Source organism: Daldinia childiae (assembly GCF_008694065.1).
Source record: "Daldinia childiae strain JS-1345 chromosome Unknown Scaffold1, whole genome shotgun sequence".
Taxonomy (NCBI): Eukaryota; Fungi; Ascomycota; class Sordariomycetes; order Xylariales; family Hypoxylaceae; genus Daldinia; species Daldinia childiae.
This window is the reverse complement of record NW_022984642.1, coordinates 3,407,440-3,433,249: the sequence shown is the minus strand read 5'-3', so window position 1 is coordinate 3,433,249 and position 25,810 is coordinate 3,407,440. Positions and strand designations below refer to the sequence as shown.

Sequence of the window (25,810 nt, the reverse complement as noted above, 5' to 3'; positions counted from 1 at the left end):
CCGACGGGGGATATTTACTACCTAACCCGCAAGACGATTTTCCGACTCGACTCACACTTCCATAAACACTACAACAAACACAGACAACTGTTGCGACCAAGATATCAAAAACAATTTAATACCTAGGTGGTAGTCATCTACTTAGGAGAAAATAACTCGGATTGTGAATATCCACAGTTGGAAGTAATTGGTGAGATGGCCGAGTGGTTATGGCGCTGCGTTCAGGTTTAGCTGAATATGTCTATCAAGATGTAAAAATCTCGCAGTGGAGCAATCCGCGTGGGTTCGAGTCCCACTCTCATCATCTGAACTAACATCATTCGCTGAAAGGTGGATGGTGAAATCTTTTTTTCTTCTTTTCTTTTCCTCAAAGTTAGGCACCTTTTTAAGTTATCATTTTGCATTGCTTGATTGATACTTGGAAATGTTTTTTTTTGTTTTGGTTGGCATTCTGCTCATCGTAAACTTGTTGAAAGGTATATGGCGCACAAAGCTTAGGTACCAATGGATGTACGGCATGGAAGGGAAGGGTTAAAAAGGAGGACCTCAGCAAACATATTTGAAATACAACTTGATTAATAAGTGAAACAGTATATAGCAGGTATCACTACAAAAACGGTTAGAGGTTCACTTAGGAAATATGGTGTAATAATGCAAGCACATAGTAAATAGAACTTCGTTTCCGGGTGAAGGCTATCAACTAATCTGAGACTGAACTGCCGACATGGCGGTACCCTTTTTCGTAGCTGTCTTGGTGATCTTGGGGCAAACCTTTCAATACATAGGGTGTAGTTACATAGCTCGTTACTGGTTCTTATCGTTACCTATATATGATCTGGCAACATGTGATTGAAGCGTGGCTATATTAGAGGTATCGAAGTATGTAAAATATCAGTTAGGACCTATTATATCTTATTCAACTTGTTTCAAGAAAATGAAGCTAGAGTTTATTCAAACACTTTAAGCTATAAGGGAACCATATATGACAGGACCGTGCCCAGAGGGAGGCTTGCGAAGCTATGCACAGAATAGGTTATCTAAGAAAGCGTCTGTTAGAGAACATAGGCGGTGTACCTGGTCTGATGCTTGGTACGTAATACAGGTTATAGGTTACCCCGATCGTTGGGAATAGCGATGCCTTGATGGATTTCATAGTAAATGCTCGTTTATGCATGTCACCCTGGGCTCTGCATAGGATGAATTGATGGACGGGCCACACTGATATTGATTATATGAAATCAGAAAGGGTGCATCTAATTGTCATCTACACACTTAGGAACGCGATGTGACCAGGCAGACAGACGCAACCCCCTATCAGTTATCCGTCGTAACTATTCCTGTCCCTATCCATAATTCATCACCACTAATAATCACATCGTTGTCGTCCAGCCAGAGATAAACCGTTAACGCCGTTGGGGGGAAATCTGAGAAAGTGTACGTCTTAAGCGGCGTCGCCGAAAGTGTTCTCGCCTGAGTAAGTTATGTAGAGGAATCTGTAAAAGAAGGATAGTTAGTTGACAAGTCATCACCATGGAGAACAGCGGTCAGAGAGGTAAACGTACCCGTCTTCATCCTTGTGCTCCTCGTAAATGCTACTCATGAGAGCAGCGGTCGGAGGGAGGACCTCATCAACGAAGATGAAGATGGCCTTCTCCGGGGACAGCTTGATGCGCTTTCGGATTACGTAGACAAACTGGCCTACGGTAAGATCGGCAGGTACAAGATACTTTTTCTTGTCGATGGTTGCGATATCTGATTTCTCGACCTTCTCGCAAATAACCTATTCGTAGAGATAATGGTTAGATTCTGGGAGAGTTGAAAACGAAGAGCGGACAAAGCGGTGAGATGGTGAATGCGGGACGCTAGAGGGGAAAGAATGACGACAGAAGCTACGAAGATGACTAGACGAGACGGTTGAATAGATAATAAAAATGATAATGACAAGAGAGCTATGAATATAGAAAGATGAAGAAAATGAATACATACTGGAATGCGGTCGGCATATTTCTGACGGATGCGCTCGGCTTCGGCCTTGCGCTTCTCAAAGGGGTGTTCGTCCTTAAACTTTGATCGCATCTTGACAGTATCGTTTGTTGGTGTTAATGAGATGGTCTATAGGAGATTAAGAAGAACGGGTGGGCGTATTTAAAATAAGAAAGATGAACTAGAAAAATAGAAGATGGTAGACGATAGAAGATGATTTCGTTTCAGTGGCTTTGTTTGATGATTATGATGATGATGATGGATGGATGGTTCTTGTTTGGTAAAGGTGTTGAGGTTTAGGTTAAAGGTTGGAGAGGGTTTGCGGTGGGGGAGGGAGTCGTGCTAAATCTAAGGCAACCTTTCCGGTCGCAGCACCCCAAGTAGCAGCTTAGAGCCCAGGTGATTTGGGTTTGATGACCAAATTTATTAATGTACCTTATGGTAAAGCAACTCAAATGACTTGGACTGAGCCACTGATGTACTGTTACAGTCACCGATAAGCCTAGTGTAATGTCTACATCTATCTACAATGTACCTAACAGGCAGAGGCAGGCAGAGGCAGGTACTAACACTAGAGTAAGGCTGCCGGGGCGGTTAGGTATTTAGTGCGCGAATGCCCACTGTATTACATTTGTATAGGCAGCTAGGTATTGGCGGGGCAGGACCTCAAGTAAGCGGGGCAAGTCTATTGGTATTACCTACATAGGTAGGCAGTGACTGAGTGACCGGTGACTGGATGAGCAATTAGTAAAACGTGACCAAGCCAAAATAGGATTAGTTAGATCTACCTCATAAAGTTAAATACTGTATAAGTCAAAGCTTTCAATTAATAACATGTACAGTACCTTACTCATACTCATTTATATGTACATAGGCACATGTACATATTCGCACTTACAATTACCTCTGATTCCATCATCAGCCATTCCGTCACAACGTGCTATCACTTGATCGCTACTTTATAATAAAAATAAGGCACGTTTTCGACAGGTCCCGAACCTTTGAGCCCTGACGAAGCATAATGGAATGACATGGAAAGAACGGAGCATTAGGTTAGGTAATTAATTATTCATTGTTCGTGGCTGGTTACCATGACTAATCCGATGGACATCCTTATCGTCTTGAATAGACCTCCTTTTACATACTAAGCTACTAGGTCTATTTCTTTTACTTCGGAATTAGTGGTGAAGATCTGGCTGTTAGCATCAAGTCACCGACACTATCGAGTACCAAAGCTTGAACCATATTTGTTGGTTGACGGGTATATGTTATTTTACTACTTACATGACCTGTTTTCTTAATTTATCACGAACCAAGTTACATTGTGCATGGTCCTCCCCCTTTTTTGTGCCCTTCTCAACGAATTACTTCGCCCTCCTTGTCGATGCCTTCTTCCATCTCTAAGATATCGCTCCTAGCTAGAACACCACTGCCAAGCGTAGTCGCCTTGCGAGATGCTGCCCATACCTCATGAAATTTGACGCTCTCGTCGCTGCTCGCTACCACGATACAGCCCTCTTCGGCAGTGCGGCTCCTTAATCTCTCCTTTGTACGGTATGTATCGCTCGGACCACCTGGGTATGCTATGGCATACAACGCACGGTGTTCTCCCTCCTACGGCACGGCGGCTACTTGTTGACAGTCTGGCCAGCTGAACACGGCGATGCGGTATGGGTGGTCAGGTTGTGCGTACCCAAAAGTTGCTGCGATCTCCCGCCGAGTCTTGCTCCATATGAGAGAAGTAACCTGAGCCGCAACCGAGATAGTAGCGAGTGCAGCCCCAGAGTTTGCGTGGTAAAAGTGAATACATTTGTCGTTAGACCCTCCACCAGTAGCAATCAACCCTTGACGCCACGGGCAGAATGCGATAGCTTTGACAGCTGCCCCGTGATGCCATCGGTGTTTCTCAGAGCCGGCTGGAAAATATTTCGAGGCCGATAATGGATCGGGGCTGTCATACGTAAATTCGGGTAATGACAACGGAACACCGTCTCCAGGGTTAAGGGTTTGTGATGAAGTAGATTGTATTTCGCCGCTAGGCGTGTCAGCTATTGACAGCTTCGAAAAGCCCAAATTTAGGTCACACTCTGTATCTGTGAGACTGTCAATAGCGAAGAGGCAACACAGATTGTCGTTTCCTCCTGTGGCGAATTGTTCGCCATCAGGAGACCAGGCGAGACCACATATCTGTTGGGAATGAACTTTGATACGAGCAAGTAGAGTCATCGTACCGCGCCAGTTTTCCCGAGCCACTTCCTAGGGTTCGGGCCATTCAACCGCGTAATAATAGACGTCGCCCAGGTCGTCACCTACGAGGAGGTCTTCCGTATTAACTAGGACGCCAGGATTGCGCTTATTTCGAGAAGGTCGTGGGGTAGAGGTAGGACGCCAGGAGAGGCAGGCTATGGGTGTATGATGATACATCTCAAAGCGAGGGAGTAGGCTGTCGAAAAGTGATACTAAGGAGAGCAGACCGCTTGATCGGCCAAAGGCGAGGATGGACTTGCCGCCCTTCTCGGACGAGAATGCTACCGAAGTTAACCACGAACCGTCCTTGAGTCCCGCATTCAAAAGCGTGACGCCTGAAGCTTCTGACCACCCATAGAGCAGATTGCCTAAGCCAACAGCCAACGTGTTACATGTGCGAGAATATGCCATCACCGAGCAATAGAAGTCGTCACGAAGGCCCGGGGCATCGAGGACTCTGGTAGATGTCAACGGCTGTATTGCGAGAGGAGAAACTTACGCACTTGAACGGAGCATTAGGGAGACACCGCTCTTCCCTCTGAATTTCTATGGTCGTGTTAGTCTTATCGAATTGTTGAGAGGCATGGGGTTAGCATACTGGGCACGTAAAAGTCGTTGCTCCACTCGCTTCCCGTCCATGTCGTCCTGGTTTCTCGCAGTAGTAGTCTCTCTTTGTGTTTACAGCGAGGAAAGGTTGAGTATCCGTCAAAGTCTAAAATCCGTTGGATTCGGTCTATCTTTAGTGCTAGAGCGAGTCTGCCTTCGTGTTTCTCCTGCTCATCTTCAGATTTGGGTCGCGCATCCGAAAACGCAGTGGCATATAAGCGGGCATTCGTGCTAGAGCTCACCCTCCGCCCGCGCCCGTCATCGACGCCTCCAGGGGCCAAGCCGCCTACAGACCAGACGGCACCACTGCTGACTTGTCGTTGTTCTAGGCTGTGCAGCCCTAGGACGGTGCCGACACGCCGCTGGCTACCGTCGGACCGAGATGCTTGTCGGACAGAAAGGGGTGAAAATCGCTTCGGCGTAAAGCAAAAGACATCTGAGGCAGCATTTTCCGTACGATGAATTCGCTCTAATGGTGATAGCTCATTGACTTGCTTGGCGGCTCGAAAGCGATCTTGAAGGGGCATATATGATGGTACAAATCGGTCTGGTGACGTGATAGGCATGTTGTGGAAAAGAAAGAATAATGAAAGCTACTGATACCATCGCTTAGGTCGAGAGAGAAGAATAAACTAGGGATTGACGAATTTCGCGAAGTGGATATGCGAGCCAGGTGCCCACTGAGGATTACAAGCGTTCCTACATTGTTCGAAAAAGTGAGAGAAGGAATGAATAGGCGAATGTAAGAGAAGGTAGACTACACGTATTAGGTATTCAGGGAAACTGTTTCCGCTTTGAGGAACATTGATTTAAGCTATACGAAACCTTAGTTTATGATACTGATAGAGCTATGCTAGTAACTACCTCCTACCTAGACAATACATAGGTAGAACCTATTGTTTTATAAATATCAGCTTGTTCGAGGTAATTTCTAAGACTCATCTCCCTAGTGGTTTGTCATGAAGTCTTCAAATGGAAATCGCATGAGATGACGACGATAGCTTTCTAATTGTCTGGGTGTAATTAAAGGTATCAAAAATAGGATGAAGAGTTTAACTGTATCGTAAAACAATCTCTTTAATTATTCATATTGACATGGTCTTTTCGTATTCTCACAATTTATATTTGATAAACTCGGTACCTATACCTAGATTTGAGTTTTGCTAAAGCTCTTAGAACGATAAGCTAGAAGGTAGACATAATAAATGGGTAGTATGGATTCTTTTAGTTTTACCCGTATGTAGAGCCAACATAATGAACAAATTGGGGACTTGACTATGAAGGATCTATTTATTTCACTTTAACTTATGAATTTATAAATAGAAGAATAAAAAAGGAGATGAGCGAGGAAAGAGACATGTTTGTTTTACTTTAACTAAGTTAACTGTAAATTAATGAAGCTTACCTAAGGAATTATTACCCCACTACCATCATATCATCATACCTTACATATTATCGTATAGACTTTCCTTTATCCTTTATCTTATCGACGGTATTTCGTCAACTTACTCTTATTCTTACTCCTACATAATACTGATACATTGGATAAATATTTGTAATATAACAATTTGTAATCATATGGGGAATAGGTATATTGCTCGCTGTCCGTCCCCGCTGCAGAAGAAGCTTCGATATGGATAGCGTGCGTTTACTCGAAAGAGAGACATGGTATGGCATAGCTGACGAGTCGCAAGATAGCACGGCGCAGCTCGCACCGCTCGAACTGCACGAACCGAAGAACAACGCCGGCAGGATCTTGATAGGATTAGCAAATATCGCGACCTCGAGGATTCCATCCGTACCCAGGCCTTGGCTGACAACTACGACTCCGCCTTGTTCCAGTTGACCTCTAAATTACTCCGTCTAAATCCCGAATACTACACAATATGGAACGTCCGTCGCCGCTGTCTAATCTCTGGGTTATTCTCCGCACCCTCGGATGGATCATCGCTCTCGAAGGCGTCACTGAATACTTCTCAGAACGACACTATGAATCCGTCTTCAGACTACTCCTCTCATTCATCCTCGGATGTGACCCCGCTATACCGAGACTCCCCGATAACTGGGAAGAATGGTACTATAGTTGAGGACAGGCGAAGAGAAGACGTCGAGGCCGATGTAAACACATTGCAGTCCGAGCTTTCATTCACCATTCCTTTGCTCCTAGAGTACCCCAAGTGCTACTGGATATGGAAGTACCGTAGGTGGCTTCTCGAGCAAGCCATCGTACGACTCCCCGCGACGACTGCGCGCAATATCTGGGAGGCCGAACTTGCCCTAGCGTCTAAGATGCTAACCAAGGATCGCCGCAACTTTCATGCATGGGGATATAGGAGGAACGTGGTGGCTACACTCGAGAGTTCTTCACTAGATGGCAAGAGCATGGTCGAGGACGAGTTCGCCTATACCACAAGAATGATTAATGTCGACTTATCTAATTTCTCAGCCTGGCACACCCGAAGTCAGCTGATATTACGTTTGCTTGATGAACGCGGAGCCAACGACGTTGAAAGGAGGGAATTCCTCGAAGCAGAACTTGATCTCGTTCGAGAAGCTCTCAATGTCGGACCCGAAGATCAGAGCCTTTGGTATTACCATCAATACATGGTATCGCAGATCGTCAACCGCGCCAACAAGCCGACTATAGCACCGGCTCTAACCGTAACGGAGCGGGTTACTTACGTAAAGAAGGAGATTGATAATATCAAGGACTTGCTGGAAGACTATGAGGACGTGAAATGGATTTACGAGTCTTTACTAGAATATACAATCGCGCTGAAGGGTCTCGGAGTGCAGGTTGAAGATCCCGCAAAGTGGCTAGTAAAAGTCCGAGCCCTAGATCCAATGCGGGCGGGTAGATGGGATGATATAGAGAAGCAGCTGGGAGCTGCTCAGCACTGAGTAGCCAACTATTGATGCTACTGCTACGTTCCTGATGCATGAGACAAGTTGTGCTTCCACCCTCTCAATTCTCTCTAGACAGGTAATGTACCATTACATTTGCCTACGACCAAACTGGCATCCGTCCCGACTAGCCCGTCGAAATAAGCCAGTAGGGCTTCTGCTGGCACCATATCTAGCAGGCCGAGGCTAGGGTTAGAGGATCTAAGTGGCTTACCACCAAATAAAACCCTCACGAAAAACTTACCGTCGTATGTCCCTTTTGATTGCCTCTGACCAGCTCCGAGATTGGATTTTTTACTCGAGTTTCGAGATGCTGTCCCGTTTCTCTTTCCCTCGTACAACTCAAACACTACCTCACTACCCATTCCAGGCCACTAAGAATATTCCGTGTCAGCAATCCCCTATTTGGGGTTGTAACAAGATAACACAAAACAACTTACCACCATAACATCTATTTGTAGTATACTTAGCAACCGACTCACAGACCCGTCGTGCGCTATATTGTGGAAGTAGATGGGCCCACTCTCGCCAGCCATCACATCTCGTAAGTGTTTACTCAGTTCTGCAACCCAGACACCGTACGTAGTAGCAGACGCGGCAAGCGAAGCGTGGGCATCGCGGTATATCTGCGAATACTCCCACTGCCCCATGCGATATACGGTATCAGCTGTCGCCTGGTCAACGCATGTGGACGAGTTCGCGCCGTTTTCTAGCTTGCACGGCAACGGTTTGGCGTGGCACTGTCGCGCGGATAGGTTGTCGAAGTAGTGGTCGAAACTCGCGTGGAAGCCGGAGTCGCTCGGGGACACCCCTGATATGTTATCTAACTTGCTAAACAAATCTGTAGCGGCCTCTAGATGGTGTTCCCAAGCCGCGTTAGAGGAGGATCTGATCGTGTTGAATAGATTGCTGCCTACTCCGCAACTATATTGCGGTTCGAGGCTGTCGACTCCGGCCCCCTGAATAGTCAGCGGTACGGCCTCGGTCGTTCCCCACATCCCGTTGATCAACATGCCGGCGACCTGACTCGTGATTACGTTTTGGGTCACACGGTACGTCACGCTAGCTCTCCAGTTTTCGTCTTTTCCGGGGATAAATCCGAGCAGGCCGTGGTAGACCTCGTAAAGGTCTCGACCGTGGACCCAGGAGTCGTCGAGCCCCGCAGAGGTTATCTGGGGGAATTGGCAGGTTCCGATCCAACCTGAGGGCGTAAAGGGGTTGATCGGTGATATATAGCCTTTCCAATAAACTTCAGCAGGTCGCTTGCTGTTGCTCCCGAAGGGGCTCCCGTAGTAATAGAGTCCTTGGTCGTCGCAGTCCCAACGGTAAGATTCTACTGGAAAAGCATTGCTCGCGTATGGAGTTCGCTTGTGGTGTCGTTGAATCTAGCTAGGCTTAGTTACTTGCCTTGGGACAATACGGTAGAAGCTTTAGACTAACTATTTCGACGTATTTAAGCTTATACTCACTTGCTGGCTTGACGTACTCTGTCTTCCGAACATGCGGCATGTTGCACCAGTTATACGTCCCATACTGCGCGTCTGGCGTCTCCGAGGTGTCGAAGATAAACCCGTAGACCCCTTCGCCGCGCAAAGCGGTAGTTAAATTGTTTATAGACGTGTTGCTTGGAGGGTACCATCCCAAATCGACTTTTTGCGCGGCGGTAACTGTCGTTATAGACCACAGGCTCGAGAACCACGATTTCATGATGGTGGCTGGACGGGTTTCCGTCAATTTGGAGTAGTGTAGTGCGGTGATTAGTGCAGCGTAGATGGAAATGAATATTAATGCGAGACTAATAATCCCTTGCTGTCGGGATGGCATAGCTGTTTTAAGTACCTGATGTGTAGACGTAGGCTCTTGTCGGCGTCAAAATGCGACTCTACTTGACCCTCCCCACGTAGTAGCGGCAGTAGAGATTCATCTGTACCTGACATGGATTTACTTATCTAGCGTATGTTATTTTGGAATCCTATTACCACATAGGATTAGTGAGTTTACTATGTCCTTCATGAGGAAAGTTACCTAAGGTATTAAGAAATGAGTTTATATATAGTATTATCCCTACTAGTCCCGAAAGTTTCGCTTTGATGAAGCTTTATTTGAATGACTTCATTATATATAGTGAGTGGTAGTACGTATAGCATGACTGGGCACACACGTTCTCGCGAGGACTGAGCTGACTGGTTGGAGATGCTAGCCCAACGCCTCGAACAATCCGGAGATTAGATTTACTTACTTTAACTTATAAACCACTTGCATGTCAGGGATATAATATGTACCTCTTTAGGTTACTGGATTGTGGCGTTTTTATTTACTATTAAATTATATACTTACCTACCTGAAGATTTCTGAGGTAGGTATGTCGACTTGTAAGTGCAAACATCTCATTATAACGCTAGTTATGGTAAATTATGATATCTTAGGTAGGTTCTATACTCATACCGAACACTTCTAATTAAGCGCAATGGCAGAGATACGCCAAGGTCTTTCTTCTATATATAGGTAGATTAGGTATCTAGGTAGGTAAGTACTGTATGTATCAACAAACCATTAAAAGTACTTCTGCGTCTGCGCAAAGTGCATCCCCGCCGCAAAATGGAACAGCTTCGCCGCGACGATAGTGCGCTCGGCCTTGGAATACTCGACCAAGCGGTCGTACAGCTCGCTCAGAGGCACGACCACGCGCTGGATGTGCTCGCCGTCCTCGAGGCGCTGCTCGGGCTCCTCGTCGCCCTCGCGCAGCTGCACCTCGACCATGGCCATCTGCATGTTGGCGTCGCTCATGCCCGGGTCGGCGGCCTGCACGGGGCTGATGCTGAGCAGTCGGCAGTCGTACCCCGTCTCCTCTTTGAACTCGCGCACGGCGGCCTGCTCCGCCGTCTCCTCCGCGTCGATCAGCCCCGCCGGCCATTCGACCGTGTACGCGTCCAGCGGCGGCCGGTACTGGACCACGAGCATGGTGGATGCCGGCCGCGACGGGTGCAAGAGGATGTTGCCCATGGCGACGGCGTCGACGCCCGCTTTGCCCCGCGTCTTGCGCGTGGCTACCTCCCACGTGCGCTGCTTGCCGATCTGGTCTGTGTAGTCGATTTTCTTGAGAGTCACCCATTTTGCCTGTTCGATGGGTAGGTCTGAGATTTTGTTGATGACTGGTTCTTGGGTCTTTTGCGACATCTTGAATGGCGACGGGGGGTTTATGTGCTAAAGAGCGAGTGCCTGCGAACGGGCGCGATATTGTCGTAGCGAGATGTTGAGTTTGAATAGTCCGGGTTTTGAGCAGGTGGGATTTTTTTCATAGAGGTTTGGACTTACTGGCGATCTCGTTGGATGATTATCGGAATTGAGAAGATGAGATTGTGTAATGGTTAAATATATAGATCTGGATTAGATAGATCGTTTATATGTAGAAACATTATCTTGCAGTTCGGGAGGATTACGTCATTGTTTAGATAATTAAGCATATGGCACAATCAAATAGTTACTAATGTAAGTTAACAATTGTATAGACAATTTTTAATATTTCTTTTTGGGGAAATACTCATTACCTAAGTATTATAAATAAGATAGGTAAAGCTTGTATCCGTATTTAATACTATGTTATTGCTGTTATGGATATGAAATGTAGAGTAAAAAGAGAGTGATATGGATCAAAGCAGTCTAGGGGCTGGATATTATTCGACTGGTCACTGAAAAACAAACTAAAGTAAGTGTAGCAAATATTATTTTAATAGCAATAAAGAAAGTATAGTATAATTCTATAAGACTCATTAATATCGTGATAATCTGCTGAAGGGACGTTCTAAAAGTCCCAACTTTGATGTTTAGCGGACTCGAATTGGACAACCCTGAAGCTCAATGCCGTATTGCTACACCAAACCACTTCGCTAAGAGACTTGAATTATTATTACCTAGTATATCCTAGCTATTACGAGTAGATTATGCTTGCTAGATTGCTAAAAACCGGCACTATATATCATAGTCTTTGTTTCTGACCAACCCCTATTTCAATATCTCATTCAAGACCAATTAACAAACACCACGGTCTTTGGCCAATGGATATATTGCATAGATACCAATCCGGAGTGTCTTTATTCGTACACTATGCACTCTATACTATCTTTGGAATGTCAAAGCCTTTGTTATATTATGAAGACAAAGCAGTGAAGAATTGACTCGTGTATATGGTCACTATGAGGAAACTAGGTAAGATATAGCTGCATTTTTCGATCGAGTATTCCATCATGTCGGGGTCGAGCGAGAACCAGATGTCATGGTTCAGCGAAGGGGGTGCTGAAGCAGTCGCAGAACGAATAAAAGCATTTTTCGATCACAGCAATAACTTCCGATGGGAAGGCACAATTGGTTCGGGGGCTAACGGTTCTGTATACAAGGTTACACGCCACGGCGAAGGTGGTCTATGGACATTCGCAGTTAAGATATGTCATATAGATGTCGATCTTAATGGGAGTAAATCATACGACGAGGGTGACGGGGATGACGGGGATGAAGAAGACGAAGTGTTGCAGCTTGCTAACGAAAAGCAATGGCTAGAGGTGAGTGTATTTTATTTTGAATTTCTCTGCTTATATACTCACGATTTACAATATAGAGGCTGCGCGATTGCTATCATATTATTCAATCGTATGACGTACACGATGATCCGCTTAGACGGACGCCACACGGTCTCGCACCGCACCGGATGCGGACTTGGATATTCACAGAGTTTATTGAGAATGGTCCGTTAACGATGTTGGTCGATAGACATATCGAACTATACGGGGGGGAGTTGTTTCCCTGCCGTCTGCTATGGAGATTTTTCATGTGTCGTAAGTTTATCCAGTCACTGAAAGCCGAAATCAGTCTTCTACGTTCATCGAACTAACTATGGAGCGGTGTTTAGTTGTGAGGTTTTGTCTGGAAATGGCGTATTGTGGTGCTCAGCAAGATGGCCGAGTAGATCTAGCTACAGCTACTCTAGAAAGTCTCCGGGGGATCCCTATTGGGTATCTGGCCCATAAAGATTTGTCAAAGAGTAATATTGCGGTTGGAGATATCTTGCCTGATATCCAAGACCCTGAGCATAAAATAAGCCCGATATTGAAGCTACTGGATTTTGGAACAGCGGCGGTAATGGATCCCAGCGAGTGAGTACTTCATATTAGCACCTATAAGGTATAACTTACTTATCTATACATTTAGTCCTCGTTCGCTTGACGATTTTGATCGTACGGGCCCGCAAAGAAATATTAACGATATCGGCGAGGTAAGACAAGGCATTCCTACGAATCATGACTTATATAAGTTACTGAAATTCTAAAATAGGTTATGCAATATCTTGTGCTACAAAATGATGACATGACGAGCGAAAGAGCAACAGTAACCGTTGGCACCGAAACTTTTGAGACCTTTGCCGGTAGCTTACACGCAGTACGCGACGATTTAATAGCCCATGGCGTCGATGCTCAACTTTTAGATCTTATATACTGCTGTCGAGTAGTAGACCGACAGAGACAGCTTAGACTCGTCGACCTGGCCATAGCCGTTCGTAACTGGGTTTCTCGTAGGGGCGATTATGGTGTCGGACGAGAAACAGACGGGGAGATATATCAGAGGGTAACTAATCTGATTTACAATGCCGGGACTGGCAGTATTTGAGAGGCCTAAAAGTGACGACGACGACGACGATGACGATGATAATCCGGACCCTGGTGAGTACAAAGCAGAATATCCTACGAGTGATGAGGGTCTAGCGGAGTAGTTTGAGAGAGATATCATTCAAATATGGAGAGTCGGTATTTAACCGCTAGCATTTTGAAAAGTTCATGTAGTAGCATTTTAATAGCATTAGACAGCAAGAACCGTGAGAATTGACACTATTCCTACCTGATCTATGACCTTGTACCCTATAGCATAAGAAAATAAAACGCTATTCTTTATTTTCCGTGTCTCCCTGCTGTGAGTAGTAAATTTACGACTGAGGTTAGGCCTGCGCATCCATTTCCTTCAAATAGCCCCTATCAGAGAATAAGTGGGCCAGGGGTAGATTCAGGGGCAGATCTACTAGGATTGGACATGTAAGAGGAGTGCGGCGTCCTCGAAGGAGGGTAGAAGAGCAAGAGTTAATAATTTAATTCAATTATCTTGATATTTACTCTATGTATGACATCAATCAAGGGTTCTATCCGACAGCCCCCTGCTTGAACTATCCGAGTGAATGACTATATGAACTCGCAACAAACTGTATTGTTGATTGGCTTCTAATTAATCATTTGAGATAGCTTCACAGGTAATACGTATAACATAAAAGCGCGCATGTTGTATAATTACAAGTTCTAGAAGTCTATTTCGAAAGATGCGTCGTGTTGAAGAGACGATTGCCTGTATCAGTACCACCGCTTCCGGTATACTTGTTGTCCGAGACACGCAGGGCTATGAGTTCTAGCCCTGCTTCGAGAGCATACTCTGATACTTGACCACCCGGAGAGATCGACTTCTTCTGAACAACCCCAGTGATTACTACAACACGGACTTCACCGCTTAGTTTTCGCACGTGTTGTGTAAATTCTACTATCGTGCCGCCGTTATTGATGACCGAGTCAACTAAGACTACGTTGCGGATATTGTGAAGATGCTCGACCTTGATATCGTCTGGGCGGTTTGCATGAACAAACCGGGCGAGGGGGATGGCTCGACTGACACCAAAAGCCATGGCCTCACCGCCACGCATCAGTGGGATGATTAGGGTATCTTCCTCGTGGCAAAGTCGGTGGCCGCTTGTCTTATTGCCCTGGACATGATCTATGGGATACTCTTCGACACCGACAAGTTCCGATAGGAATTCAATTGCCAAGTACCACCCAGCGTTTTGATGAGCTTCTCTGAGGTCGTGACTAGCAACCGTTGCATTGCGCATAGGTGTCATTAATAGTTTGGCAGATCGCTTCTCTGTAGCGTGTATTAGGGATAGCTTGCCGGTATTATTATTCAAGGGGCCGGCGAAGAGGGAATCGATAAACTTTGGGTCGTGAAAGTCTACCAGGGGGAGTTTTTTGGTATCTAGTCGTGGTGGAACATTTCCGGGCAACAGAGCTTGATAAACTTCAAGGCCGTCATCAATAGCCTTTAGTAAAGCTGCATCCATGGATTTGCTTCTCGATTTCTCTTCGCCGACAATAACAACAGCTTTATTCGCTTGATTGAGCATCGCCAAATCTAGAGGACTATCCCCAAAGGCCCAAGTATGGAGTCCATAGGTTGATCGGAGGTGAAGAACTAGGGAGGCCTTGACTTCTGGGGTAACGAAGAAGCCATCCGAGATATGTCCTCCACCAATAACCTTTACTGTTCTTGATAGACCTGCTTTTAAGAGGATCTTATCCCATATATGTCGTAGACCACAAGTAACGACTACAGCGCCAACGTGATCATCTTCCTTCACCCTCCGCAAAAGTGATATGAATTCCGGCTGAAGAGTTACCGATGCTGCTACCTCCTCACAGAGAAGGTCAAACATATCATCAGAAAAGTTCTCTTCGTATAGTAGGACAGCTTGCCGAAAAGCGGAATAGGAATACCCCAACCTGCTGCTGAATATCGTCTTCAGTGGTTCATCGTCTGCAACATTTTGCTCATATTCTAAACTCTTTCCCCAAAACAGCTTTCCAGTATCATCCGCAGCCAGTGTTTTGTCAGCGTCCAGTACTAGCATTGTATGTAGTTGACGTGCGTCACTCGCAAGGATATTGTCTAGCTTTTCTATGGCGCGGGAAAGGTTCAAACTTGTTGTATGGCACTGGAAGTATCGTATCAACGTCAAGATCCGGGAGAGAAAAAAAGGTACCCACGCCCTCGGGGACATTGATGAAAATAAGATGTCATTATCGTAGCAGAGTTGACGCAGTTGAATCTTCTCGGCTTCTTGCCATTTGCGTAAGTGTTCGACGGAAACCGATGGGCGAACCCTCTTAGTGTCGTCTAACCGATTTCTTGAAATAAGGTCGGGGTTAATATTCAAGTAGATGATGTGTGTGTACACGTCCAAATCATTCGATGTACACACTGTACGTCCGGTCTCTTCATCCTCTTCCCAGAACATGAAGTGCCCGGCAACAATTCCGACACGTCCTGTCATGGAGCAGCTCTGTGCAATGTGGTCGATAGCAAGCTTACGATGATGGTCTTTTTCGGACTCTTCCAATTTCTTAAAAGCGCTAAGGCCTCCTGGAACAAGAGAACCGATTACCTCGGAACCCTCGTAAAATTTAAAAATTTCTGCGTTGAGTTCAAATTTTAGCTGTTCGAGTAAGAACGACTTTCCACATCCTGGTACTCCGTATAGGCCAATGATCACAGGCTTCGGTAATGGCGAAACTATAGTCTGAGGTCCTAATGGCCGGCTAGTCTTAGGATGAGCGGACGAAGTTGACATGGTGAGAGTTTCTTAATATTTGAAGCTATATTAAGGGGCTCTAGTAGAAATGATTTGGCTAATAAAGTATTTAGGATTTTCTTACTACATATAAAAGGAGGATACGAATAATGGCCTAAAATGTTGGCCTAAATGTTGGCCTAAATATTGTCAGTTGTAGCTCAGAGCAATACATGGGTTATTATCCCGCTCAACCCCAGATCTACCTGCGGGTATGTGCGTATCTCCGCCAACACTGCAGCCTTTACCTGTAGGACTCCTTAAGACATCAAGGTTCTACTAATATATTGTTACGATCATGCATTTACTTACATATATCAACTGATTTCTCCCGTCTAGGACAGTAGATAAAGTATAGATTATCCATAGTCACTACAGTAATATTCCCACTGTTCAATCAAAGAAGACGCTGCGGAATCTTGCAGATGCCGTACGTATGTTCCCGAAGTATTCTCCCGAATGGTGACGTAAATATTAAATTGAACGCCATCTTTGAGAGACAAGATGATCTGCGATTTAGATGCTTTTCCTTGTGCGACCTAGACATTTATCCAATTACTTTCTGCTCAGTTTCAACCACAATGGATTTAATAAATTTGTAGAAAAAACTGTTACTCATGAATAAAGGCGAACAGTGTACGCAAACAAGCCTGCCTCTACATTTACATACGAAGTAGTCTATGTCAAACGCGTGAATCATTAAGGATTCCCAAATCACCACTTGATATCGTTTCTAACCACTACATATTCTTTAACCAAACAATCTTCAGTATCCAATCTTCAACCCTTGATCACCTAAAAGGCAAATATGGCTCGTACGATTGCCAAGAAACTCCTACACCAATGGCACAAATTGCTCGGCCTGCAGCGTCAATCGCCGCTATCATGGCACCGAGACCGCTTGCGCGAGGAGCTCCAAGAACGCCGAAATGCAAGCACGCCTTTGGAGAAGCTCAGCGAGACGGCAGACGTATTCTTCTCGATCAGCCGCGCTAAGTACGATGGTTTTCCCGTCCGGCCGCTTCCTCGCTTTTCCGTCAGCCACATCCTCGTGTATGCGTACATGTTGGCCAAGTTCACATCTCGATGGGCGTTTTATCGGGTGGCTGCTTTCCTCTGCGGAGCTCCCAATCACGACATAGTGCGCGAGGTTGTGAATCCGTCCAAGGATAATAAACTAGATGAAGTCGCCTTCCGTCATCATATCGATCAGGGCAAGTTTAAGCGTATTGGACGCCGACTACGACGGGTTTGGCCTCTGTTCCCGTAGTGGCACTATTGGTGTGTACGAAAGCTACATGTATGCCACGGCTAGTTAGGGAGATTTATAGGCGTGCATGATGCAAGGTAAGCTACTTCCCTCAAATAGCCATGTTGTTGAACTTACTTGTCTAACACTCAAAGTCTATGGGCAAGTCATGCTGGTTTTAGACTACGGTACTTTTATCTCAACAGGATTCGATTCAGTCTCTGTGGTTGACTGGGTCTATGGAGCCGGATAGCAAGGCCATAGAGTTTATCCTTCACTGAAGACACTTTACGTGGGGAAGCTCTATTAAAAAGCTAGTATGAAATACATTATAGATCAATATACAGAACATCCGAATTCTAAAGTGAAATAGCCCCCTGAAAGAATAAATACGGCAGAACAAGATTAAATTACTTATGGATGTCACTCATGAAGTATTAGTAATTTTGATAGGCCTAATAATTCCTACTCGAGTTCGCTTGTTGCGTGAGGGAAACTGCCAATCAAGAAGGGCGAATACTTCTTCCTTCGTCTTAACTACAACATTAGTAAACATAATTCGACACTACTTTGAAGAGTTTTAGTGGGATTTATATGAGTTATATTGTGTTGTTTGATATTTTAACTATGATGCTGAAATGAGGCTTAGTAAATCGGCCTACTTTGCGTTGAGATACTGAATAGCACTCAGCTTGGTAGCACGAATTGCCTATTTTTAGGACTGCAGAATATGCACGGCTATGTTTTACAACATTCACAGCCTTCGTACAATAACCTTACTTGAAACTACAATTGGATATACCACTATATCAAGTTAGGGGTAATACGTCACACTCTCGTTAAAGTACGTATAAGATCGATATTTTTGTCGAGAGAACCAAGGCAACCAACTGGCTAGTAAGGACAGGCATACTTGCATCTGGTCTGCCTATAAGTCTGACTGATAGTTGTATATTAGAGGCTAAGAGTTGGACATAAGTGAATAAGAGCAAGCTAAAATATTTTGGCAGCAATATTCAGCCTTTATTGTCCACGCGAGACTTATGGAACCGACATAACAAAATTCGACAGCTACTATTTTTATGCTTCAAAATCGCTTAGTCGTCCACGATTCCGCGGGCAGAGTTACGATGGAACTTTGTAGCATATGTGTGCTTTTAGGAGTCGTAATATGTTTCAAAGCACCAACCTCCGGGCTCTTGTCTTGTAATCTGTATATAATGTTTGGTGCTGCTTCGTTAGTCACTCCTTATTCGACGGTAATGTAGAGTTTAGCCGACTCAGATTGGTCAACGGCGCGGGAAATGGAAACATGTCTTTCTAATATTACGTGCCGTACTGGTATCCAAGGGGATTTTACTATTCTCGACGCACTAAGGCCAGGGGTATCTACAACTCGGCAAATACATCCAGCTCAAGAGAAAGGCAAGGCTATATATCCCATTCCGCTCTATCCTATTCCTAACGACCCCAGAAGAGTTGCTCAACAGCTAATCCCAACACGTATATTAGAGATCCTCTTACTAACGATTCTTCTTCTATCTATAACAAGTTGGATTACGATGCCACGTGTGAATATTCTTCCACGAAATCCCACCAACATCGCAAGCATAGTAACACTACTAGCCGGCGGAAGTCTGCTCAATCATGTACCCTGAAGTCGTAACTGTAGTTCAATAGATAAGTTTCAGTGGAGATACGGTGTATCTATGCGACTTTGAATGGGTTGGAATAGTGAGTTGGATCAGCCCCTGAAGGAAAGGGATAGATTCAACGGGACCGCGAGGTTTGGGAATTTTGGAATAGGATTAAAGGATGAGGTAGAGCGTAGGACAAACACTGTGGGTAAGGTTTGATGTTCTCCTGTTCTGCTGGTTGAGTCCACTTTCTCGCAAGCAAACCCCTTGAATTTGTAGTTCTATATAGAAGTAAGGAGTCGAACCTATTATAAACGAAATGACTGAAACCACTTTATTAAAAGCTCGGTTCTAGAAGTAGAAGTAGAGGTGGGATTTGGTGAGATTAATTTCAAGCAAACTCTGACATAGTACCAAACCAACTCTGTCTTCGGTATATCAGCACGTTCCAACTAATTCGCGAGAAAAGGGGATGAAAACATGGTATTCTCAATTTGCGTTAAAATTAATATTTCTATTATGAACTGAATATATAATAGTTATATTAAATAAATTTGACATTGCCGAAGAAAGGCGTCATGTGAAAGTTCGACTCGTTAGTCGGACTCCACGCGCCAAGTAACTGGTCCGGGAACGTATCCGGCGATACAACAGTGCGGAAGAAGTTCATCCTCCACGATGTCCCCTTCGCCTGTCCGTCGTCAACGTTGAAGAGTCCGAGCGGGATCTTGGCCGCCGAGACCCAGGTTTGCGCTTCCTTGTCCAGCGTCGTCTCGGCTGTTAGGCCGTCGACCACCGGCTGGGTCAAGAAAGAAGTATCCATCGGAGCGCCCGTCGCGCGCACCTTAGACTTGTTGTAGATCCAGGCCTGGAAAGTGACGTTGTTCGGGCTGACTTCGAACTCCAGGTATGTCTGCGGGTCGTTGGTCCCGTGGTAGATGAAACCCTCCATTACTTCATACGCCCAGATAGCGTCGTTGGTTGTCTGGCTTTCGTTGAAATAATAGTTTATCTCCTCGAATGCGGTAAAAGTTGCGTGGATCGAAGTATCATCGTAGCAAATATCGACCTGGGTCTTCGGGAAGCTGGCCTTATCAGGTACGGATTTGTCGTATTGAACAGTGCCTTTCCCGACGGAACATGCCGGCGCCTCTAGCGATGGCACGCTGGCGCACGCGGTGCTGGCTACCGTAAGCAAAGACCCTAAGCACAACTTCATGCTGAACGAACGACCCATTGCGCAGACAAGTTTTATTTAATCTGGAAATGTCGATTTAAAGAGAGTGAAGAGGTCGTGACTAGAGAAGTTGAAGAATACGAACGTGAGCCTCATCGTGGGAAGTCCCCGGTATTTGTTTTCCAAGATAAAGGGTCTCGTGCAAGGGATGTTGGCGACTAATTTCCCCATATAGGATTAATTACATCCTTCTGGAAGGAGGATTGCGCAGGCACTGTAACGTAGTACACCTAAACGAGCAGCTTAACCTGGTCCAGATCATTCCTTGGTTGCTTGGCATCGAAGCACCATGTTGGCGGAACCTGTCAGTTATGTATGTAGACCTTGCACCAACAACATGCCGTGTATGTGTCTCATAAAGTATTCATAAAGTGTTTGAGGCGTATTGTAAATCTCTCTTAATGGATGCCGCGAGATTCTATTTTTGTATAGATTTAAGCTTGTTGGAAGAAATCTGGATATGTATTTCTTCATTCGTCTGTTTTCTTGTTCTCGTCACCCTTTTCACCCTCCATTGCGCCGCCTGTTGGCTTTTTAGACACATCATAACATCTAAACCAAGGCATAAAGAAACCAGACAACAGCGCCACGCCGGCGAATGGCATAACAATCGCGAACGTAGACCGCAATGCGCCATTGTAACCCTGTACAATACCTCCCTGGCTCGCTCTAGGAAAACTCGAGATTGCTTCACTACTTGCACCTGCGGACAAAACTACTAATGGATCGATATCGGGGACTGATTGACGAAGCGCCTTCATAAGCTGATTTTAAAAGACTGCTTGCGCTGTAGGAAGTATAAAAGCGCCACTCATTGATTGTGAAACTCGAGGTAGTATTAGTGCATTGAAAACAGGGCAAACAGATGGATAAAAGACATACAAATAATGATGGGCGTGGCTGTCGACACATCCTTTATCGGTACCACGACTTGTGATAGTATGAGAGGAATGGTGAGACAAAAGCCAACTCCAACTCCGAGTATGATCTGAAATCCAATCCATTGGCCTGCGCTGAATTGTTCGTCAAGCAGCATGAGCAAACCAGACCCAACAGCTGCAATCACAGGTCCCAAGATTAGAAATGGGTTATGGACTCCGGTGGCGGTAATAATACCACCGATAACAATTTGAGCAATGGTCAAGCTCAGGATAAACGGGATGAGCCGGACATCAGAAGAGATGGCCGAAACACCACGCACTGCCTGGAAATAGATAGGGAGCTAGTAAAGAGCAAGGTTGAAACAGCCTGCAATGCTAAGATTATGTCAATCTACAGGTCTCGCTCTGAGGGATATATATGATGGCTTACAAGAACTCAAAAACGGCACTGACGAGTAAGACCCGATTCTTCAGGAAACTCGGCATGATAAGTACCCTCTCTCCTTGAAACCATTGATCAATGGCGAATAAAACAAGAAAAATCGGTGTGGCGACCAAGGTACCCACGACGTCTTGATCCGCCCACGCCTTCTCTACGCCAGCCCATCTTAAAGCAAGCGTAAGGCAAACAATGATGGCGCAGATAAGTACAGCTCCAGGAATATCCATCTGCAGGAACTTTTCCTTTGTAGTCGCCGGTGTTGGCGATGCAGATTTTGGAAGTCGAAATGCAAAGAGCATGGTGTGATAAAAGGTGGTGTAATAGAAGTTGGCTTTTAGGTAGACGCTTACCGCAAATCAGGCTGCCTACCTCAAAGATGAGGATGCCCAAGAGGAAGACTCACTTCACGGGAAAATGCTTGTACGCTTTCCCCCATACCGGCTGTGTAGCCGCTATAGGAAATACTACAGCCGAGCCGTACCAGCCAACATCTTCAAGGCTGTGGAATTCGTTGGTGATGGAAGGGATCGCGTTGGTGATTATGGTCTAGCGAGAATTAGAGAACTAGAAGTTGAGTAGGTAGGTCATCCTTTTTTCTTGACGCACGGTATCAGGAATATGCTGAGAACAAGAGCTGCAACGATAGCTGCCAGACGTAGGCCGCCCGGATACTCGTGCTCCTCGATGGTTTGGAACGGGCTGGCCTCGCCATCTTCGACAACTACTTCTTTAGATATCGTAAGGTGTAGAAGGAAAAGAAGTAGGGGAAAAGAAGAAAAGAGGTTGAGTTTCTCATGTTTAATCTAGCTGCGAAAAGCCCAGGCTTCTTATCTCTCTTTCCCTTTATTTCCTAGGGGGCCGTTACACGATCCATCCCTGACATAGTAGTAGAGTATTTTTAGGGCCCTCACACTTTGAGCATCGCCAACATCAGGCGAATCTCGTGGTTCACCTTGCCAAAGACACTCTCAAGCCTCCCTACCTCGGCCTCTAACTCAGTGTGCAATGCCTCTAATACGCGGAACACATACCTTAGACTACCAGCTTCGCGCATGTGTGTCAGAATAAGGTGTTTCTGCTCTATAGTGCATTGTCCATTTCGGCGGCGCTGATTTAGAAGACCTCTGAGCTGCAGAGCCTTGTCCGTGTGCGCCAAGGCGTGAATAAGAGGTAGAGAGAATTTACCTTCGTCGAGGTCTTCGCAGAATCCTTTCTGCGTCGTATACTACTTACGATTAGCCGTGTCTTGGGGGCTCTATACAATGCCACCTACTTCTTCCGAGACAAGATTTTGATAGTCGTCGCGGATCTGAAAGTAGCGTCCTAGCAACCGGCATAGTGGATCGATAACCGCTTGGTCGACGTGTAGAGATTCGGCGGTCATCAACCGTGCCAATAAACGGAAAAGCCCTCCCGTTTCTAAGACATTAGCTTAATTGCCTCTTACTTACAACTGATACAAAGATGATGGAGACCTACTTCCGTCGACCATCTGCAAGTATTCTACTACCGAAGGGCATTGCATCTCATTAGTCCAATAAAGGTCGAACCCCTGACCCACGAATAAATGATGCATTTCTTCGATAAAAATATCCAGACAGAGTGGATTCTTCAGCCTACGAAGCTCTGTGATAGCTTGCACGTATTGAAACGTCGCAGAATTAATCGTTTGCGCCTCGCCAAATATCATGTGAGTTGAAGGACTTCCACGTCTCAGTTTAGATCCATCTTGTAAGTCGTCCAGCCTATGCCGTATAACTTCAGCTTAAGGAGCGCACACACACACACACACACACACACACTTCCGGCTATGCACTTACATGATAGAGCTGTTATGAATTGTCTTGATCACGCCTCGAATGACGGCGGTGGACTCTGGTGAAACTCCTAGCCAGTGATTGATACCGTCGATTGCCATATCTCGAACACCTTTCGATGGTAGCGAACTGACATAGAGAAAAGGCTCGAGTACAAACTTGACTACGTAGTTAGCAACCAGACTTGAAGACTCGAAAGTACCTAACTTACTGCTTCTCCTAATTTAGGTAACTCAGTACTGCGCGTCAGGTGGAGAATATTCCAGTCGTTATCCTCATCGGAACTCTGGCGTTGGCTGTCTGTTGGGTCTATTGGTAACGCACTTTGCCTAGTCTCCTTATCCGACAAATTAGGATATCCATTCGTCCTCACCTTCTTACTTGAAATGGACGTATGCTCTGAACGACAGCTTGTACGTTTATTCTGGCCGACATACTGGTACGTTATAGGGTGCTTTGCAACACCATCCTTCTCCCGCAATATCTGTCGCTCATTGTACTGAATGTTCTTGTGGTATCTAGGACACTGCATACTCCATACGACATTCCCGCTTATAGTGTACTGCATGAGTTCGATGTATCTTTTCACATCGCTAGAAAGGTCGTCCCTTGACATCGTCTCCCTTACTATGCATGTATACTTTACTACTTCCTCTTTGATGCGCATCCGGCACCTGGCCTTGGCATCTTCTAGCGAAATATTATGCTCGCCCATAAGTATCCACAGAGCGTTGACGACGATAGGAAGCCCTGCAGCTTGGGCGGCTTCGTATTCTTTCTCGTAGGAGAATAGGTCATTGGTTAAGCTTGCTGCGATCACAGCAGGTAGCACAAGCTCCGCGCATATGCTCGTCTCTTCTTCTGTGATGGTAATGGCGCAACCGAATATAACAAGAGCGTGCCAAAACCTACATGACGAGATGAGAACGGTGGATGAGACTTCAGGGTTAGAATGCTTACATATGGCCGATATTTTTAGAACGATATGGCAGATATTCGTCTAGTGTTTGGAATTTACGGTGGTGTTGGCGTCCGGCTCCTTGCTCCATGAATGTTGCTTAAGAGCGCATGGCAGCCAAGGCGCGTGGCCGATCAATGGCTATCATCGTGTTGAGGATTTTTGCTTGCATCTGGCGCTTCCCGGATTTCAGAGAATCGATCTTTCCGTCTCGCACTCCTTCGCGAAACGCATCCAATACTTCCTCGTTATTGATGTTTCCCTTTCGTGTTATCAGTCTTGTAATAGCTTGCTCTACACAGGCTCACCTACCTCGTGCTGGCTCAAAATATCTGTGGCGTCTGCAGTCTTGTAAGTATAACGCCTTCTCTCGCGCCCGTAATCTCAACGTACCATCCTGGAGGAAAGCAAACTCGTTCGCATATGACACAATTTCGAATCGATCAGGGAGGCATTCTAGTAGCGAAACTGCCATAAGGTTGTGTTTGTGGCCAAGTCCTCCTTTGTAATTCGGTATAGGCGCAACTAAGTCTCTCCAGTCTTCTTGTGCCTTGAATGTTCCAATCTCTTCCAAGTCTTCGTTTATATATGCTTGCGTACCGGAAGGCCGTCATAAAGGTCGTCGGCTTCGTACTGGGACGAATGCAAAATATTTGAATATTGGTATTTCATGATAGAAGCAATTATCTGAAAAAGATAAAATAAAATTGGGTTTAAAGGTTTTAAAGAACGTTTATAAACGTAGTAAATAACGTGAAATGACTTTATTATATATAACAATATTTATGTTGTTATCAATCAGGTAGGTATTTCAAGTTATAGCCTGGCAGTTAATATATATTCAGTGAAATATATATTTCTCAAAAGTATACCTTTTTACATTGGTCTTAGCATCTTCAGCGCGTTTATTGTCCAGTATATTTTCAGGGTTATTCATCGACTATGGTTACAATGAACTGTCATGCAACACAATGTTGATCAATCAGGACCAATCGTACGTATCAACTCAAAGGAGCTATCAATTGTTCAGTTAAATTTCTATGATAACGTCTACATATCCGGGAACATGTGACGAACTCAAGGACACAGGCATCATCGCAAGCGCCGCAAGCCACTCGGACTTATCGAGGTCCGGTAGCCATATCCAAGATATCTCTAGCGGGATTCTGCGTTGGTTGAACCCAAAAGCGGAATGTTTCAATGTGTGGAAAGCTGTTCGTCTAAGTGGAGGCAAAGGTGGAGGATTATGAATATGATATATGGTGGTAACCTAACGGCAAATAATTGGTGATATTGATACTAATTAAGCCCATATGTAACAAGACTTATAAGAAAGGGATAAGTTGTTGGTTTGTGCCCTTTTTTCAAATAATGCTGTAACTTTGTAACCTGGTAATCTACTGAATGAGATCATTCTA

At 45.3% G+C, this 25,810-nt stretch overlaps 10 protein-coding genes across 10 annotated transcripts; 2 read left to right on the top strand and 8 right to left on the bottom strand.

Annotated features, from left to right (window-relative positions):
- Positions 1-1,441: 1,441 nt before the first annotated feature.
- On the bottom strand, positions 1,442-2,076 carry GL218_00899 (Autophagy-related protein 8; the record flags this gene model as incomplete). Its single annotated transcript, XM_033577346.1, has 3 exons — positions 1,442-1,493; positions 1,563-1,780; positions 1,987-2,076. The coding sequence occupies 3 exons, from the start codon at positions 2,074-2,076 to the stop codon at positions 1,442-1,444; spliced, it is 360 nt and encodes a 119-aa protein (XP_033441624.1).
- A 2,163-nt stretch (positions 2,077-4,239) lies between these two features.
- GL218_00898 (putative WD repeat-containing protein C13G6.08) lies at positions 4,240-5,402 on the bottom strand (the record flags this gene model as incomplete). Its single annotated transcript, XM_033577345.1, has 3 exons — positions 4,240-4,687; positions 4,734-4,776; positions 4,829-5,402. The coding sequence occupies 3 exons, from the start codon at positions 5,400-5,402 to the stop codon at positions 4,240-4,242; spliced, it is 1,065 nt and encodes a 354-aa protein (XP_033441625.1).
- A 1,067-nt stretch (positions 5,403-6,469) lies between these two features.
- On the top strand, positions 6,470-7,737 carry GL218_00897 (Geranylgeranyl transferase type-2 subunit alpha; the record flags this gene model as incomplete). Its single annotated transcript, XM_033577344.1, has 2 exons — positions 6,470-6,478; positions 6,535-7,737. The coding sequence occupies 2 exons, from the start codon at positions 6,470-6,472 to the stop codon at positions 7,735-7,737; spliced, it is 1,212 nt and encodes a 403-aa protein (XP_033441620.1).
- A 74-nt stretch (positions 7,738-7,811) lies between these two features.
- GL218_00896 (uncharacterized protein) lies at positions 7,812-9,447 on the bottom strand (the record flags this gene model as incomplete). Its single annotated transcript, XM_033577343.1, has 3 exons — positions 7,812-8,114; positions 8,181-9,125; positions 9,181-9,447. 3 exons carry the CDS (start codon positions 9,445-9,447, stop codon positions 7,812-7,814), a joined length of 1,515 nt encoding a protein of 504 aa, XP_033441621.1.
- Positions 9,448-10,293: 846 nt separating this feature from the next.
- Positions 10,294-10,917, bottom strand: GL218_00895 (putative Nudix hydrolase P35G2.12; the record flags this gene model as incomplete). Its single annotated transcript, XM_033577342.1, has 1 exon — positions 10,294-10,917. One exon carries the CDS (start codon positions 10,915-10,917, stop codon positions 10,294-10,296), a length of 624 nt encoding a protein of 207 aa, XP_033441622.1.
- A 3,166-nt stretch (positions 10,918-14,083) lies between these two features.
- Positions 14,084-16,171, bottom strand: GL218_00894 (PRTase-like protein; the record flags this gene model as incomplete). The annotated part of the gene is made up of 1 exon (XM_033577341.1): positions 14,084-16,171. One exon carries the CDS (start codon positions 16,169-16,171, stop codon positions 14,084-14,086), a length of 2,088 nt encoding a protein of 695 aa, XP_033441623.1.
- An 808-nt stretch (positions 16,172-16,979) lies between these two features.
- Positions 16,980-17,441, top strand: GL218_00893 (uncharacterized protein; the record flags this gene model as incomplete). Its single annotated transcript, XM_033577340.1, has 1 exon — positions 16,980-17,441. One exon carries the CDS (start codon positions 16,980-16,982, stop codon positions 17,439-17,441), a length of 462 nt encoding a protein of 153 aa, XP_033441617.1.
- Positions 17,442-19,601: 2,160 nt separating this feature from the next.
- GL218_00892 (uncharacterized protein) lies at positions 19,602-20,294 on the bottom strand (the record flags this gene model as incomplete). Its single annotated transcript, XM_033577339.1, has 1 exon — positions 19,602-20,294. The coding sequence occupies one exon, from the start codon at positions 20,292-20,294 to the stop codon at positions 19,602-19,604; it is 693 nt and encodes a 230-aa protein (XP_033441618.1).
- A 1,307-nt stretch (positions 20,295-21,601) lies between these two features.
- Positions 21,602-21,916, bottom strand: GL218_00891 (putative HC-toxin efflux carrier TOXA; the record flags this gene model as incomplete). The annotated part of the gene is made up of 1 exon (XM_033577338.1): positions 21,602-21,916. One exon carries the CDS (start codon positions 21,914-21,916, stop codon positions 21,602-21,604), a length of 315 nt encoding a protein of 104 aa, XP_033441619.1.
- Positions 21,917-22,524: 608 nt separating this feature from the next.
- GL218_00890 (Ophiobolin F synthase) lies at positions 22,525-24,867 on the bottom strand (the record flags this gene model as incomplete). Its single annotated transcript, XM_033577337.1, has 8 exons — positions 22,525-22,842; positions 22,891-23,036; positions 23,097-23,362; positions 23,438-23,592; positions 23,646-24,342; positions 24,395-24,434; positions 24,701-24,733; positions 24,786-24,867. The coding sequence occupies 8 exons, from the start codon at positions 24,865-24,867 to the stop codon at positions 22,525-22,527; spliced, it is 1,737 nt and encodes a 578-aa protein (XP_033441641.1).
- Positions 24,868-25,810: the final 943 nt, after the last annotated feature.